Here is a 17,934-nt window from a genome sequence, read left to right as displayed (position 1 = left end):
GCATCCTTTGTTTAGCGCCAGCTGCCGCATTGTTTTGCCCCTGGACAGCGGCGAGCGCCCATTAATCCAGTTCTTCCTTCTTTTTTTTTTTCTCTTTTTATTTTCGTAAGAGGTTGAGGTAGTCGAGGATTCAGTTACGCCAGCTTAAAGCGGCGCCCAATTGAGGCAAGAGATACTTTATGTAAATTTTTTTTTGTTAAGTATTATAGTTACTTTTTTTGTTAATCCAGTTTAAATCGATACGCGAATGTCCTTTCGAATAAAGGGAGGAAAGGGGTGGCGTCTGTAACAGAAAGGCGTTGGTTGAATTTTGATCAAACACTTGAGACAGGAAATTGTTTGCATTTTGGCTCAGACGACGGAATTTATGAAAATATTATTTTTAAAATTTTGTTTGCTCTTCAGCATTAAAATATTTAAATTTAAATATTAATCTGGAATGCATTTTCCGCTAATTATATATTTTTTGTTTATTATTTATTATATTAGTTTTATTCCTTACCTGTTTATTTATTATTAAGTTTATTTATTAGTTTCAATTTGTCATCTATATCATTTCATAGATTTTATATTTTAAAAAATTATTAAATTTAAAAAAATTTAATTTGTTTTTATTTTTAAAATTTGTTCTTTAATTTATTTATTAGTTTTAAGTTTTTTTTTTTTTTTTTTTTTTTTTTTTTTGTAACTTTGTTTTAGAATTTTTGTTGCGTTTGTTTATTATCTACACGCGACAGTAGTGAAATTCAATTTATTTAGTAGCAAGGAAGTATTTTGGCCATAATATTTACATATTTACACAGCTTGAATTGTCAAAATTAATATTTATGTATATGCATATGAGTATACTCTATATATAGAAATATTCATCCGTACCACAGCCAACAGGGTTAAAAATTATACAGATAAAAATAATATTGATTTATTAAAAAATCGTGACTGTTAAAAAGCTATTAGGCAATCTTATTTTTAATTAATTTATATTCATTTATTTATATATATTACTCTATTCTATTCTATTCCATTAATTTTAGTAATTATATCATGTTAAGCAAAAAAAATTGGTTTGATATATTTAGTTTTATATAATGCCTCTTTTTAAATTTCTCTCTCGCACAATCACTTTTTCTTTAATTCTCCCTTTCTCTCTTCCTTTCTCTTTTACTCTGTCTCTCTCTTTCTCTCACGCTTTCCTTTGGAATCGGCGATGGCAATGGAATCTCTCTCACTCCCTCCCCACTCTCACTCTTTCTCTTTCTTTTTCTTTTGCTTCTTTCTCATGAAATCTGTCTTCGTCTCCCTTTCCCTGTATTAATCTATTCCTTACTCTTCTCGCTTTGCCTCACTACTACTTTCATCCTCTTCCTTCTCATTCTCTCTTACACACCCTACATTCTTTTGTAGTTATATAATCTGTTCTGATTGACACCTTTTTTTAGAATTCGCCAACAGCGCACTCGATGTAATTGTTATATTATCAATATAACTTATTGTTTCACTTGAGTCACCTGTTTACTACCGTATAAACAAAGACCAGACAATCCCCAGCTATAACAATTGAAGTGCGTTTTCTGATTCCTATTTATATCACTTGCATTTACATTGTGCTCTGAGACGTACAGCACGCGCCGCCCATTCAATTGATTTGAGTCGACTATAGCAAATACACATATGGTTCCTATACAGCTATATAAATATACATTTATCAAAATACAATGAAAATTTCAGCAACTGCAACTGCTGCAACTCCTTTAGTTTTAATTCATAGATCAAACAGCTGAAATTTTATTTTTAATGATGTGTCCTCATATATGCTTCACATTTCTGCATATCTTCGTCTCTGATTGGGTTAAATTAACATAGTATTATTATGTCTTGACTAAATTTCCATGTGTACATTTCAAATGGATTCACGTAATTCCCTGCTGGTTATCGTGTCCTACAAATACAATCTTCTTGCTGTCCAAACGCAACCCATCCATGGGCCAGGCTGAAGAGCTGCCTTACAATATTTTTGCCAAGACTTGAGCTGCAATTAAATATCAATTACAGTGTGATACATATACATATACATATATATATACATATACATATACATATACATATACATATACATATACATATACATATACATATACATATACATATACATATACATATACATATACATATACATATACATATACATATACATATACATATACATATACATATACATATACATATACATATACATATACATATACATATACATATACATATACATATACATATACATATACATATACATATACATATACATATACATATACATATACATATACATATACATATACATATATACATATACATATACATATACATATACATATACATATACATATACATATACATATACATATACATATACATATACATATACATATACATATACATATACATATACATATACATATACATATACATATACATATACATATACATATACATATACATATACATATACATATACATATACATATACATATACATATACATATACATATACAGTTTGTTTAATCACTTTTGAAATAGACCTAAATGGCTTTTGTTGACTCGCATGCCTGTGAGCGTGTCGTACTCGCGGAAATGGCCAGGATGCGTTCGTGGAGTATCATTTGGCCGAAGAAGAGCAAAACACTGAGATAGATATATTCGTGTTTGGGCACATCGGATTGCCGATCGTGTATTATGGTGGCCGTATACATGATCATTGTGATCGCTGTGAAGGCAAAATAGTTTCGCACTATAGTAAATATAGTATCGTTCTTGATGATGAACGCATTGAGGAAGAACAATATCATCATTATATTGGCAATGGCGACGCCCAGGCTGAGCATCAGATCACCTGGCACCATACGCATTGGAAAGTACGCACCATAGAAGATGGATGTGATGACCACCAAGAACACAATTGTGACAGCATATATATTGACCATAAATCCCCTTGAATTCTGCTGCTCGACCGCAATGTAGAGCGTAGACGATTCAACAATGATTATAACGAGCATCACGTTCCAGGGACAGCGACGACCGCACGGCGTACAGGACAGCAAACAGATGCCGAAGAATGTGGCCATCAGCCAGAAGCCATAGCGCTCCTGGGGCATTTTGTATTTGCGCCAATCCGAAAAGTATCCAATGAGTATCCATTGGATCAGGGCTGCGAGGGCGAACATTGCGCTCAGCAAATAGATGCGCACCTCGTGACTTAAATTTAGATTCGGCTGTCCTCCATATACATCGGCTTCACGGCGATCCATTCGTTAATTTGCAACTTTCTCGATTTTGACAGTAGGAAAGACCACTGGAAAAGCAGATACTAACCAGAACATGCACAACTTCATCAATGTTACTTAAAAAATAAAACAAAACTAAACAAACAAAAATTAAAACAAAATAAAACAATAAACAAATGATTTTCCAATTTTGACATTCAAGCAGCATGAATGAAATGATATTGATGAACTGAAATTCGTTGTTACTTTCACACTTAAGTTCAGTTCAATTAAAAAGGAAAAACAAGGATATACTGTACATACATAGATATATTGTGAATATACGATTTAAAATTAACCCTGGTATGACCAGTTAGGCCATACGCCCGTTTCCATATAGATATAAAACAAATAAAAAGCCCCAAAAGACAGGATACAGACGGTAAATTCCATGCAGATCAAGAGGGCAGAATAACTCGTTCTGAAAAATGTTATTTCTCTGAGGCGTCCGTGTATGAGTTGCACATTGTAGGGCGTTAGTATGATCTGACTCGTCAGTAGCAGGACAAAGAAGATTAGGCAAAGGAACGGTGGGCTATAGAATAACAGCACAAAGAATAAGATCTGTGAGGCAAACAGAAATATGCTAGCTAGGCAACTCATTAGTCGCTCGAATATCCCCTGGGTAGGCGGGCAGTGTATGCCTATGAGGTGCAGCAATGCTATCAAGACGAGCGCACCGCCCTGGAAGATCAGCAACAGTTTCCAACTCAATAGATCCATCCCATAGGCGCCGCCTAGTGTTAGTAGGAAAACGTACAGGAAGTCGAGTATCCAGTTGAGCGGAAAGATGTGCTGCATCTTCGGATAGCACATCATCATATCAAACTGGAAGACTGCAATTATGAACCACACATAGAATGGCACTGGCACCTTGGCGCGCAAATTGATCCCCAAGATCGATATGATCAGCCAGGTGGAGCCGCAGATCAGTATGTAAAAGCACGCCGACAAATACACATTGCGTATGAATCTTCGATAGAGCTCATCAGGTATAACGACCACAATTTTAGTGTTATCGCCCCGTAAATAAGCCGGTATTTCGCCACGTACGAATACTATCTCGGGTTTTCGCTGTTCGTCTTCCTGAGACTCGGCTAAATAGCACATTCTCATACAGCCATGCAGTGTTGTCCGCGTATCCTCCTCATCCCTTTGGCGCTGCAGCTGCTTCAGCTCGCGCATCTTCTCCTTCCGTTGCGCCGGCGTCATCGATTCCCGATAAACTGTCGGCATTTTGTCATCAGTTAAACATATAAATTTACAACGCAAAGTTCCAGAAGTAAATGACAATTAATTGACAGTGAAATCAAGGTTGGCTAAATGTTTTCGTAGTCATATTTATATTGTCTAAGAATTCGCATCAACTAAATCAAAATCTAAAACAGGTTTGCAAATTTTTACAATATTTCTGTGCCCAAAACAATTTGTTTTCGATACGAATTTAATTTTAAATTTATTTATTGAACTTTACTTTTTGACAATATACCATATAAAATTAATATAACTATTTAATTTAATATTTATATTACTAGAAATATTTGTATCCAGTCTCGGACTTTCATTTGCATTTTTTCTGAAATTTTTGTTACACATTTATGTATTTATGTACCTCTTTTATTTGCAAAATTATAAAAGAAAAAATACATAAAATAATAATAATAAATAAATTATAATTATTTCGTTTCAATAAATAATTATTTTATAAAATAAAAAAAATAAAAATAAAAATATTTTTAAACAAAATAATGTAACAAAATTATAATATTCTTTTAATATTTTATTTTATTTTATTTTTATTTTTTTTATTTAATATACACTTTGATTTTAATCACAATATTTTTAAGGAATTTATTTAATACATAGTATATATAGTATATTCATTCATTGATGAAATTTTTTATATTTAATGCTTATGACTTAATTATCTTATTTTAATTACATATTTACTTTACATGTTTAATTTATTGGATACACTGGCTATGCATACAAATATATTATATATATATATATTTAATATGTACATCTATATATTTATATATACATATATATATATATATATATATATATATATATATATATATATATATATATATATATATATATATATATAGTACATTTATTAACTTAACCACATTCTGAACCATACGCCCGTTGTCGCGTAGATATAGTACAAAAAGAAAATGGAAATACACAGGGCGCAGATGATGAAGTCAATGAAAACAGAGAGGGCACAGGTGCCCATTGTGAACAATGGTATGGCCTGGAGGCGTCCGTGTATGAATTGCGCATGGTATGGCATGCCCAATAGCGTTATCGCAAGTAGGAGGACAAAGAAGACCAGGCAATAGACCGGATCACGCATGAAGATCATCAGGAATAGGAACACCATGATGGCGACTATCATGAAGAGCATTAGGCAGCCAGTGAGCAGGCCGCCCGGCAGCCAGGTCTGCGGACAGAGTGCGCCCAAGACGTGAAAGAGTGCAACCAAAACGAACGATATGGCCATGCCAGTCAGCAGGACCTTCCAGTGGTACAGATCCATTGCATACGCACTGGTCAATGTTATCGTGAGGACAATCAGGATGACGAGTATCCAGTTGAGCGGATAGATGCGCTGCGTCTTCGGACAGCACTGCAGAATTATCATCAAGACGAACCCCAATAAGAGCCACACATAGAAGGGCACCGGCACCTCGGCGCGCAGATTGATTTGCAAGGTCGATATGACCAGACAGGTGGTGCAGTAGATGAGTATGAAGAAGAGTGCCCACAAATATACGAGACGTATGAATCTTTTATATAATTCTTCCGGTATAATGACAATGACCCGATTGCCTTCGCCACGTGAATTATCCGGCGGATGGCCACGTGCGAATATAATCTGCGGCGGTGGCGGAGGCTGGTTTTGCTGCTGCTGTTGCGGCGACTGTTGCTGCTGCAGTTGCTGCAGCTGACGCTGCAGTACCTGTATCCGTTGCTGCTGCTCCTGTTGCTGCTGTTGGCGCTGCAGTTGCTCCAGCTGGCGCATCTGCTCCGCCCGCTGCGATCCCTGTATCGTTTGCCGATTAGTCGGCGGCATTTTGTCATCTGTTTAACCTATAAATTTATTACGCAACATTCCAATAGTTGTTAAAATGACAATGAAGGCAAATCTGCCCTGATTATAATTATCGTTTGACTATGCATTGCTTGGGCTTGATTAATATTAATATTTTATTAAATGCACTTTGCATTAAAATATTAAAATATGTATAAAATGTTTTTTTTTTTTTTTTAATTATTCAGATATATTTTCTTAATTATGTGCCAACCATATATTAAGTATCTAAAAATAATGTTAAAAGTAATTTGGTAGCTATTCAAATATTCATTTTATTAAAAGTAAAAACATAGATTTACCATAAAATTATTTTTTCCCCTTAAATACTTTATAATATATTAAGTAACTTATAAAAAATAAGATAAAGTAATCAAAGTTTAATCTTTTATTTTCCAATAATTTAAAATTATTTTTGCTTGAAACTAAAAGGCTCATTAAAGGTAATTAAAGTTAAGGCAAGGCTCAGCTCTGTTAGGGCCAAAATAACAAAATTGGCTACATTGATAAAAATTGGCATATATTTAAACAGCATTCGATTACATATATAACTTGGGCAATTACCGGTCTATTCAAAAATATATAAACATATATATTCGTTCTGCCAATCATTCATTGATGCATTGATGATGGTCACCATTCAAAGACCCACAGATAGTAGTAAATAGCCATGAAGAATAGGACATGGTGCATGTAGATGATAACGGCACAGCTCATGTATTCCTCCTTGGGCAACTGATATCTGCGCCCGTGTACGATTTGAGCATGGAACAGACACATGGGCATCGTGGCAAAGAAGAGGATGCCAAAGTAGATGGAGTGATATGTTTGCTGATCCGTCACTATAAACAGGATGAGGACCGTGGCACTGGCCAGGGTGAACACGATAAGAATAACTGAGAAGACTATGATGCCAGGCAGCACAATCATGGGCAGAAAGGCACCTAGCAGATAGAAGAGGATCAGGCCAGCGAATGATGTGACAGTGGCAGCCAGAATATTGACGATCGTTCGTTCGGGCAGCAACAGCACTATGCTCAGCACGATGGTCTCCACAAAGATCGAGGAAAAGAGGCAGACGTACCAGAAATGGGAGCGCCAACGCATGCAGAAAGTGAGCAGAACCAGAGCAACGAAGGACAACACCATACAGATAAATCCGGCCAGACCAAACAGGCGATCCTTCTCCAGCAGCCCTGCCAGCAGCAGCCACTGGAACAGGCCAACCGCAGTGAAAAGAGCGCCCAGCAGATAGCAGCGTTTCATAAAGTTTAACTTCTCTGCCCTGTCGTACTGCTCCTCAGCCATTGCATCGAAATGCAGCGTGTATGTGGCACGCAGTTGCCGCATCGGCCGCTGTAACGCCGGCTCCTGTGGCAGCTGGGGATGGCCCGGAAAGTGGTGAAGCGGTATCTCGTAGGGCCATAGCTCCCAATATCGTCTCGGATTCCAGCTGAACATTTTCTATTTCAACTGATCGAATTGGAATTTTGACAAGATAATATATGCCATTTCGACGCGTAGCTCTAGCACTGATCCCTGGCGCAATGGTAAAAGGAAGAGAATTGAAAATATGTAGATATTTGATATGATTTTATATTTCGATAAATTTGTGACTGACTTGCGAATACCCTAAATCAGATGTCTAGCGTGATTTATAAACATTTGGAAACTCTATATTTGCCTTTCGTCTACGGCTTGGGTCTTAATATTATTATTATTTATAATAATTATTATTATTTATAATTATTATTATTATAATTATTTTTCCTGTTGCCATTTTATTTACTTGATATTCTCTGATATTTATTTATAAGTTTTATTAATATAATAGTTTTTTATTGTTTATTTGTTAAATGTAAAAAGTTTTTATGTTTAATTTCTATTATTTACATATTATGTTTGTGTTTATTGATTAATAATTCTTATTACATAATTTTTTGTAGCTAAAAAAAAAACATTATTTACTTATTTAAAAAATATGTTATAATAATTTTTAATAGCATTAAATACTTATTATTTATGAATTTTTAGTTGTATATATTATTTTTATTAATTATATATTAAAATTTTGAAAATTTCAGAACAAATTATTAATATAAATAATAAATAAATAAAAAATAATAAAAAATATTTGAGAATTATATTTCATATCTCATCAGTATTTAGAGTATGACTATTAATTTTTATGCAAACCAACATTTTGTCCTGAGAGCCTGTTTATAAAGCTGTTTATCCATATCAATACAATCAGATCTTTTCCACTACTTCAATCTATGTATCATTAATTAAAGTGCATCTATCCTCATACCTGTTTTGGACCAAAGACATATTAGGTAACTAGCTAATTAACTAGACATTTAACAGCATGTTAAATAATGAATGAGTAATACAGCATTCGAGCATCTGTCTGTAATTTTGTAAGAGGCCCTATCAGATTTACTATCTCAATTCCCGTATCTGTTGGCCAACTGTTTCGGTTGTAACCCTTTTCTCCTGTCTCTCGCCTCGTTTGAGTGTCATGAAAAAGGCGCTACTGTTGGCAGTGGAAAATGCACTGAAGCATGCACAAATCGACAACAACAACAACAACAGCAACAAAGGCAGCTAGGAAAATGCTAAGTAGCAGCGATCAAAGCTAACAAAACAGCCACAAAAGGATGCAGCGATAATAAGGACAACGAATGCTATACCTCCCCTACCATCCTTACCTTACCCAGCCGCACCCTTCTTACACCCCGTTCTCTCTACTCAGAACATTGTTTGTTGTTATTTGGCTGATCGCTTGAATGCCACGCAATGGATATGAGAATAATGGAAAGAAATGGGAAGAAGTCTATCTCTGAGACGCGAGCACCGCCGCATCTGCGGCCTCCATCACCTATCACGATCACTTTCAGCAACGGCGGTCGCGGCATTGTCTTCCTTTGCAACAGCAAAAACGAAAAGAAAAAAAAAAATGACTCAATCAGTTGGCTGGCGCTTATCCTTGATCCTGCTAAGCACATGCAAATGCTTTTCCATTTCCACGCCACGGCTCACAGCCTCAAAGACAGCCAGAAGCAGCTGCAGTTGATAAGATATTTTCCTGCTTCATTATTATGGCTATGGCTCTATTGCCTAAGAAACCCTAAGAACTTCAGCTTTTGTTAGGCTTGAGGAGTTTTCAATCAAATCGTTAACTTTACATATTTCATTAGTTTTCCAATGGCTTGCCTAAATGTGATACATAATACTTAAAGCATATAATTATATTAGAAGCACTATTTACTCGTAAAAGTTTAGTTTATTATTAGTTTATTGGCATAGTAGGGTATAGAAAAATATATTTATTAATATTAATTTAAGTTTAAGTAGTATTAAGTCTCCAGAAAAAGCTAAAAAAAAAAAAAAAAATGTATACTTTATACATACGTAATTACAATTATTTTTGATAGTTTAATTTTGTTGTATGTTAACTTATATTAATTTGTTAATTTATTGTAATTAAATTGGTTTTAAAATTCAATCTATTAAGTTTTCTTAAATTTATTAGTTTTTTTTTTTTTTGTTACTCTTAATATTAGTATTTTTGTTGTGAATTTAATAAATTTATTGTTTGTAATACTTATTTTTCTTGATTAGATTTTTATTAAATTCATATTATTATTAGAATTTTAAATATTTTTAAAATATTTTCATTATTATTTCATTAACATTAAAGCTATATTATTTTAAATATATTGCTAATTTTAATAAAATATTGATATCATACTGACAATATTTGTTTGCATTAATATTAAATTTTAGGCTTGATTTCTAAAAAAAAAAAACATGCTTATAAATAAATAAGAAATATATATATAAGCCATTGTTTATCACAATTAACCTTTTGATTAGCATGCAAAAATATTCTACAGACCTATATTTAAAAATTTGCATTATAAGTATTCACAAATCTTCATTTGATGCTGATCAGTTTTATTATTACATTACATTATCGGACATAAAAAATTACACTCTAGTTGAGTTCATTGTACGACAAGAATTCTTGAATTGACAAAAAGTTGGGAAAAGTGAAAGCGCTTCGGCAAGTGCTCGACATGCAAACGAATGCAGTGGAGCAGGCAGATAGAGACGGAGAGAGAAAGAGAGAGGGGGGAGGGGTGTAGAGGAAGAGTTGTTCACTGTCCGGCCACATGACACACATGCAACAAACTAATGTGGAAAGGGCAAAAGGGAAAAGAGCATTGCGATTGGAGCATAGTAGATTTTGCATGCGAGGCATGCGAGGGCCGACAACAATAATAACAACAACAACAACAACAACAACATAAAACGCTTCGGGCCGCAAAAAGCACAGTCCAAAATGCGCACAGAAGCGTAACGAACGAGACACAGCCAAACACACACACACGCACACATACATACATAAAAGACAACACAGATGTAGACACAGATGAGCGGAGCCGTCAGCTTCAGGCGTGGGTCAGTGGAGAAGGCAAAATAGCTTGGGCACAGGTTCATATATATATATATATATATATATATATACATACATATATAAATATGTATATGTATATATATGTAGTCTCTATGCGCTGTCTGTACAATTTATAATATTCTATTAGTTCCACGACCCGAACTCGAGCTCGAGCTCGAGCTCGAGCTGGAGACCGAGCCGAGGCAGCGCAGTTAGCGCAGATAATACATCCGTTTCCGGTTAAGCCCATATTTTTGTGTCATTTAGTAAGTAGAGAGTAAAGGGACAGAGCGGGCAGCGCAGAGCGGGAGGGAGGTAGGTGGGTCGTGCAACAGCGAGTGCGACTGAAACAGACAGCTACAGATGCTGATGGCTAGACAGCCCACAATGCCAGTGACATGCAGCTGGCAGTCGGGTTAATGCTAACGGGAATGGGCATGGGCGTGCATGGGGTGATCAAGAGGGAGAGTGAGAGACTTGAGTTAGCTAGGGTTTGGGCTTCTGTTTGGGTTTGGGGTCTGGGGTTTGGGCACGGGCCTGGCATCAAGTGATGCGACAAGTGCAGTCGACGCTGCAACGTTGCTGAAGCGGAATCGTCCACGTTTCCGCATATTTCTCATTTCCACAATTAAACATTTGCGAGTTTAACGTCATGGAAAACTGCTGCGAGCGGCGAGCTGCGAGCCACCCCTTAGCCAGCTTAGAGTGGGCAATCCAGTCCAGGCGGGGGGCTTGTTTCTTAGATAAATCAAAGCTGCAATTAATAATGCAGCTACGCTTGGTCCATGGCAGCAGCAGCAGCAGCAGCAGCAGCCGCCCCATGAACACGGGAAGCTCAAATGGAGCTTGGCGCTTGAAATGCCATGTAATTATGTATGTTGTCTCCCTCGCTCCCCTCTTCACAGACACTTCTCAAGCAGCACCTGCTGGCTCCACCCTTGACAGCGGAAGTTGCGCTGTGCATTGTGCTCCACGCCCCCCGCCCTTCGCCGGCTGTCTGATTGTGGGCAATGCCAAAAATTTGCTTATCTGGCTGCATTTTAACACTCAGCCATTAATGAGCTATGCAGGTGCACAGATGTTCTCTTCAGCTGCACAGGTGAGCCTTGCAATGAATCAGCAAGTCTGCGCCAACAGCTGTGCAAATATTCAAATAGCTCATAAATAGCTTTTTGCTGTTGTTGTTTCACACTCATCAATAAAACACAATGTAAACAATTCGTGAAATTTCATAAACGTTTTTTTATTATTATCTACATACATATATACATAATATACTTATACATAAACTAAATACCTTTCGTTCAGCTTGACTAAATTGGCAATCAGTTTCAATTTTGTTTTGAATTAAACCACAAATTAACATAATAATTATTATATTTGCCCAATATTATTTGTTTTTTTTTTTTCTGCCCAATTTCTGTGCACAAATTTTGACAGAATTAAATAATTACTTTTTAGGTTATTTACACACTTAGCTTAAATTCTTCATTTAAATAATTGCATAATTTTGTTAATTTATTGATTAGAGTGAATTAGCAAATATGTCGGCATTTGTGCTTATCTCATGTGTACCAAAAAAAAAAAACGAAAAAACAAAAAGACAAAAAAAGTTAAGTTATCTGTGGAATTTTAGAAGCCGCGATAGTAAATAGAACTGTATATGATATAACAGTAAATATTTAAATTTATTCAGATCATGTTTGTATCCAATTTTTTTATCTTTTTTTTTTTTTTTTTTTTTTATTATTATTAAGTAATAGTAGTTATTTTTTTTTTTTTTTAATTAATATTATATGGTATTAATTTTGTATTATTGATTTTTCGACAGACTCTGCAAACACCCGAACCGGTTGGCGGGTGACCTAGCAAATGAAAACTGTCCTCGCACGCTCCAGCAGATGACGATTGAAGACCCCACCAAGTAAACCCTCCTTCGGGGCTTCATTTTGGTTGACTTTTTTAATGCCATGTATTATATACTTGTATCCAAACTTAATCAATGTCCAAATGAACAGAACTTCAATAAACTTCCACACAAAAAATAAAAAAAATAAATGTTTTTTTGTTAAGGAGTAAAATAAAATGGGTATACATTAACTTCATTGAGGTCTGCTCATCTAATCATTTCTTGTATGGATATTTGTTATATGATGCCCTGTAAGTTCCTATTTGCTTTTAAATGTAAATAAAACTAATCGAAGCTTTAAAGTTCAGCTCACATAGAAATATATAGAATTGAATATATGTATGTAAATATGAATACGTATTCATATACTATTAATATACATGCATATTAATCCAAAACTGTGAGTTAATGAACTAAAATGCAAATTTCAACAACAATTGAAAGGGAAGTTCATATCAAACTTACAGAACGACATACAACAACAACAAAAACAAATACAAGAACAATTGTTCAGCATAGAATTTATGCCACTAATAAAAATGTAAAAAAAAAATAAATAAATAAAAATAAATTAGCGAAAATCCGGAAATTGTAACAAATTAACATTGGCGCGAATGTAATTAGTAACGCTATACTGAATGGCTGTATTGCATACCCTAGGCCATTAGCAATTGGCAGCGGGTATATGGAATGATATACTAATTATACATATAATTTCAGCCTAATAATCTCATACTCAGACAAAGGACTCTTGAATTACTTGTGTATTATTGATGTATCGATCAGAGCTGTCCTAAAAGTTCTAGTAAATTAGCATGCAAGAAAGATTCAGGAAAACCTATATTCAAATTTCATTGCATACCCCTAAGGAGTGGCTGTCCGCTGATCCGCTAACTTCCCAAATTTTGGTCAAAATTTCTGTTAAACACCAGGCGAACAGAAGTGTCTAGCAGGCTGCAAAATAAGTCAATATCATTGCAATGTTAACTGACAGAGTGGATCGTAAGCTCGCTGTTAAAAACTGCTCAATGTTATTTGAGTGATGTTAAGTTGCCTGGAAAGTGACTACTGTTATTCCATTGCTCTTTTTATGCTCAGCTAGAAGAGAGTTCTTAGTCTATTACAAAGAGAGAGTTCTTAGTCTAATACAAAGCAAAATGCTCTCCCTTAAGTTATGCTGCACTGTAATAGGTAACTCTGCTGCATTGCTCTACTGGGTATGCGAACAATATAAAAATATAAAAAAATAGTTTATGAAATAATTTTCAAAATAAAATAAGCAACAACAAAATAAATAAATAGAAAAGAAACAGGCTTTAAAAATGTAAACAACAAAATAAACAAATAAATAATATTTATATAAATGTAAAAATCTATAATTTATAAATTAATATATGTATGTAAGATTTTTAAATATGTCTAATTTTACGCTAGCTCCATTTTATATGAAACATTGTCAATTTAAATTAAAAATAAATTATGATTTTATATTGGTAACAATATTTATTGAATATATGTATTATATAGATATGTATTATATAGATATTTACAATGAAATCTGATTGCTTAATGCAATCAAACATCAGAATCTTTTAAAGATATTAATATCATATTTAAATGCAAGGCAATTTCTCATATACAAATGTAGATGCATTGATTAACCAGCCCATTAAAGGTTTAAGCTGTATAAATATGTGTATGTATATGTTTATAGACTTGAACTAATATGGCCTTTCGCTTTCTCAGCTATTCGGCCCAGACAAACTCTGACCTACTGAGTTCGAAACACGCCCACGCCCACACAGGTTGGTTGGGCCACAACAAAAGTTGGCCTAGACGAATGGCTGGCAGCACTTTGTCAATGCTCGAGGTGAATATTTTGGTGCCTTTTTCTTCTATTTTTTAGTGGGTGTTTGAATTTATTAGCGGTTATGGCGATTTTTGCACTCGAAGCTCGAAAATGTGACGACGAATGCGGTGACTGGCGAGTCGAAGTGACATGCTTTGAATATTTGATTGATTTTCGGGTTATTAATATTTATGTATTTCGATTTTTGACTTAGCTCGGCGACATACACATACTTAGATATTGAATATATATACATATACGATTTATTTATTTATTTTTTTTTATTTGCAAAATGTTGAAATAAACACGTTGTATTGCCGCTGTTAATGGCCGCATAAATTGTTGTCAAAAGATTATTATTATTATTATTATTTCTTTTCTGCTTCTTCTGCTTTTCGGCTGTTTGTTTATTCATCATAACCCGCTGCAGCAAGTCTGGCAGCAGCAGCGGCGAAGGCGTCAACAGTCGCACGTGCCACAAGACCCAAAAACAATTTTTGGGCGTCGTCGTCTAATGCGTGCATTAGTCGACCAAATTATCATTAAAGCCCGAAAAAAAGAAAGGAAAATCAAACTACAAATCGTTTATAGATCGAGGCGAGGAAAGGTTAAAAGCCTCCCATTGCCATTGCTGTTGTTTTCGTATACCCTACACAAGCTTTGCCAGCGGCTAGCTTGGACTACTCAGATGTTTCAGCTTGCCTGATATAGCAATTCAATTTAATGCATTATATACCAATTTAATGCACCTTTATGATAAACTATTTTACTCGACTTCACTTCACAGGGTATCTACTTGTTGAGTATTTTGACTTTATACAACTTGACTTTGCTGTTATTGCTGCTGCTGTTTTTCGCTGGCATATTGCCATCATAAATATGCTCAAGGAAGCCAGCGACGTCAATATCCTTTAGCTGTGCACATGTCGGTGCTGTAAGTATATAAACACATACATATAAATACAAAATTATATATATATATATAAATATCTGAATTGCAGTCTGAGGGTGAACACAAATTGTTTGCTTTTAGTGCCTCCCTCACACGTGACTTCATAAATTGCTTGGGCAGCCTCATTAAATGCTTAAAATTTTGTTATGATTCAACTCCATATGAGTAGACACACACACATACATTATTTTGCCATTAATGTAATAAGAATTAAATATATATACGTATGCATATAAATTCTACAGTTGAAAAGCGAATCATATTATTGGCGAAAGCATTATGAAAAATAATACATAAATATTTAATAACAACTTAGAATGATTTAAGTTTCAACAAGATGTCAACTCTAATTAGCTACTACTACTAATGCTACTACTAAACTACCCAACTAATTTTTCACTTATTTCCAAAGTCTCTCATGTCTGAAGTCTCATTTAAACTTTAAAATTAATTTTTATAAATATAAATGTTTGCTTTTAAATACAAGGAAACAAAAAAATTATAGTGACAAACAAATGCAATTATGTTTAAATAAATAAAATGTAAAATATACATACATAAAAAAATATATTTATATATAGTATATTTCATATAGTAGTATATGGTGAAATAATAAAAAATAAAAAATAAATAATAAAATAAAAATGTACAATGTATAATACATAAATAATTTATATATAATATATATTTATTTTTAGTAATATAAGTATAAATTACTGGAATAAATAAAAATATATATGTGTAAAGTCTAGAATATATAATAAATAAATAATATATATAATATATATGAAATAGTGAAATAAATAAAAATATAGATAAAATCTAGAATATTTAATAAATACTTAATATATTAATAATTTATGTATATATTATTTATTTTTATGTATTAGCTAGTCATACATGCACACCATTTCCGATCCTCACTTAAAATGTGTGAACAATGAGTGAGTCAGCGCCCACTGAAAGTCAATTTATGTGCAGAGTCGGCGCTGACTGTTTGCCCGGTTGCCATGGTTCATTAGAACCTATTAAAGCAAGCCAAAGCAAATAAAATAACCAGCAAATGTAGCCGGACGAAGCTGAAGCCCAGTTCCAGCTACTCATAAAAATTTCGCAGCTCATAAGCGCCAAAAAGGTAGAGCCAAAGCCACACAGTCGCATCCACATCCACATCGAAATCCAAAAAGCGAAACCAAGCCGAAGAACCAGGTGAACGAAGCGTACAAAATCATTTCCTATTAAAGCGAACGGACATGGCAGCGCGACATGGTGGGAGATGTTGTTTGTTCTCTGACTCTGACTCTGGCTCTAGCTCTGAGTCCGAGTCGGAGCTGGAGCTGGAGCTGCAGTTGGAGTTGGAGTTGGAGTTGAGCTCAAAATGCGTGACTGCGACTAATGACCCGCACGTGTTCATGTTACGAGAGATTGGGAAGCGACAGGGAGTGGGAGGAGCTGAGCGGGTGAGCGGATGACCGGGTGAGGGTGCGACGACGACTATGTAGCAAGAATTGATTACGATCTGCTGGACGCATATTAATTGTGCCACGTTTTTGCCTGTTGCTATGAAAAGGATACGCAAAGGATGCGACTTGAGACTTCTTTTTTTTTTTTTTTTTTTGTGAGCCGCAACTGCGACTGCGCATATGATTAACAACTTAATGGTTTCTGAATTCTGACTGAAGCCGAGATTTCGCCGTCTCCTTGGCGTGCTGGCGTGCGTGTGGCTGCAGGTAAACAGCGCATTTGTCTGCCACTCGATCGCCACTGCCATTGCCATGGCTCAGGTGGGTCTCGCGCTCTGAGAACGCACCAAAAATTTGTCACATAGTCGACAGGCCGACGCTATCTATGGATTTTATATGTATATATTTATATATAAATATTGCTAGAGTCGTGTTTTTGATCTTATCCGTTCGGCTGGTGTGCGACCACGTAGCTGCTGGGCTGGACTTTTGGCCCACACAAATGCCGCGGCGCACAAAAATGTTAATTAGCACTAATTAAATAATTTATTACACACTATTGGAATTGTTGAATATGTAGTTGTTGCTTCTCCCTGTTGCTGTTGACAGCGCCATGCATAAATCATAAATTATTTCTGCAGCTGACTCAGCTTATTAGTTTTGGCTAAATTTTGTTGAGTTCGCCTGCAGCAACTGGTGGTTGGCTTTAAGCAAAAAATTAACTTGTTATGGCATTAAGTTGAAGCTTGTATTAAATACAATATTAAATACTACATACGAAGAGATATATTTATGAATATTTATTGGCATAATTTTTAATATAAGAAATTAATTTTAACTGAGCAACGATAATATATTTAATATTTTAAATATTTTAAT

General features: G+C 34.7%; 4 protein-coding genes and 1 long non-coding RNA gene across 12 annotated transcripts in view; 1 reads left to right on the top strand and 4 right to left on the bottom strand.

Annotated features, from left to right (window-relative positions):
• LOC26528164 overlaps positions 1-12,961 on the top strand; it is a 110,005-nt gene extending 97,044 nt beyond the window's left edge. For 2 of the 5 annotated variants that reach the window (XR_006357269.1, XR_006357271.1), the window contains exon 7: positions 12,714-12,958. This is a non-coding gene — a long non-coding RNA (uncharacterized LOC26528164). Of the gene's footprint in view, positions 1-12,713 lie in introns of all 5 variants that reach the window. The other 3 variants (XR_006357272.1, XR_006357270.1, XR_001449395.3) reach the window with 3 other exon arrangements.
• Positions 1,712-3,497, bottom strand: LOC6576517. Of its 4 annotated transcripts, XM_015165203.3 has the most exons (3): positions 2,918-3,496; positions 2,564-2,761; positions 1,712-2,029 (listed from the first exon to the last, which is right to left on the bottom strand). In XM_015165203.3, the coding sequence occupies exons 1-2, from the start codon at positions 3,300-3,302 to the stop codon at positions 2,577-2,579; spliced, it is 570 nt and encodes a 189-aa protein (XP_015020689.1). In that variant the 5' UTR covers positions 3,303-3,496; the 3' UTR covers positions 1,712-2,029; positions 2,564-2,576. The 4 variants fall into 4 exon arrangements, with proteins under 4 accessions (XP_015020689.1, XP_015020692.1, XP_002002506.1 ...); XM_015165206.3 differs by lacking the exon at positions 2,564-2,761 and having other exon boundaries at positions 2,918-3,497; XM_002002470.4 differs by having other exon boundaries at positions 2,577-3,495.
• On the bottom strand, positions 3,570-4,634 carry LOC122757296. Its single transcript, XM_044009090.1, has one exon. The coding sequence runs from the start codon at positions 4,551-4,553 to the stop codon at positions 3,612-3,614; it is 942 nt and encodes a 313-aa protein (XP_043865025.1). The 5' UTR covers positions 4,554-4,634; the 3' UTR covers positions 3,570-3,611.
• On the bottom strand, positions 5,416-6,490 carry LOC6576516. The gene has a single exon (XM_032728362.2). It carries the CDS (start codon positions 6,400-6,402, stop codon positions 5,440-5,442), a length of 963 nt encoding a protein of 320 aa, XP_032584253.1. The 5' UTR covers positions 6,403-6,490; the 3' UTR covers positions 5,416-5,439.
• Positions 6,924-8,022, bottom strand: LOC6576515. The gene has a single exon (XM_002002468.4). The coding sequence runs from the start codon at positions 7,879-7,881 to the stop codon at positions 7,054-7,056; it is 828 nt and encodes a 275-aa protein (XP_002002504.1). The 5' UTR covers positions 7,882-8,022; the 3' UTR covers positions 6,924-7,053.
• Positions 12,962-17,934: the final 4,973 nt, after the last annotated feature.

This window comes from Drosophila mojavensis, unplaced genomic scaffold, assembly GCF_018153725.1.
Source record: "Drosophila mojavensis isolate 15081-1352.22 unplaced genomic scaffold, ASM1815372v1 contig_36, whole genome shotgun sequence".
In the NCBI taxonomy this organism is placed as follows: Eukaryota; Metazoa; Arthropoda; class Insecta; order Diptera; family Drosophilidae; genus Drosophila; species Drosophila mojavensis.
Note: the sequence above shows the minus strand (reverse complement) of the source record. Positions and strands in the feature narration are given on the sequence as shown.

Bases quoted from the DNA above. Each gene is read 5' to 3' on its own strand.
- LOC6576517 (XM_002002470.4), bottom strand. From the start codon at position 3,302: ATGGATCGCCGTGAAGCCGATGTATATGGAGGACAGCCGAATCTAAAT.
- LOC122757296 (XM_044009090.1), bottom strand. From the start codon at position 4,553: ATGCCGACAGTTTATCGGGAATCGATGACGCCGGCGCAACGGAAGGAG.
- LOC6576515 (XM_002002468.4), bottom strand. From the start codon at position 7,881: ATGTTCAGCTGGAATCCGAGACGATATTGGGAGCTATGGCCCTACGAG.
- LOC6576516 (XM_032728362.2), bottom strand. From the start codon at position 6,402: ATGCCGCCGACTAATCGGCAAACGATACAGGGATCGCAGCGGGCGGAG.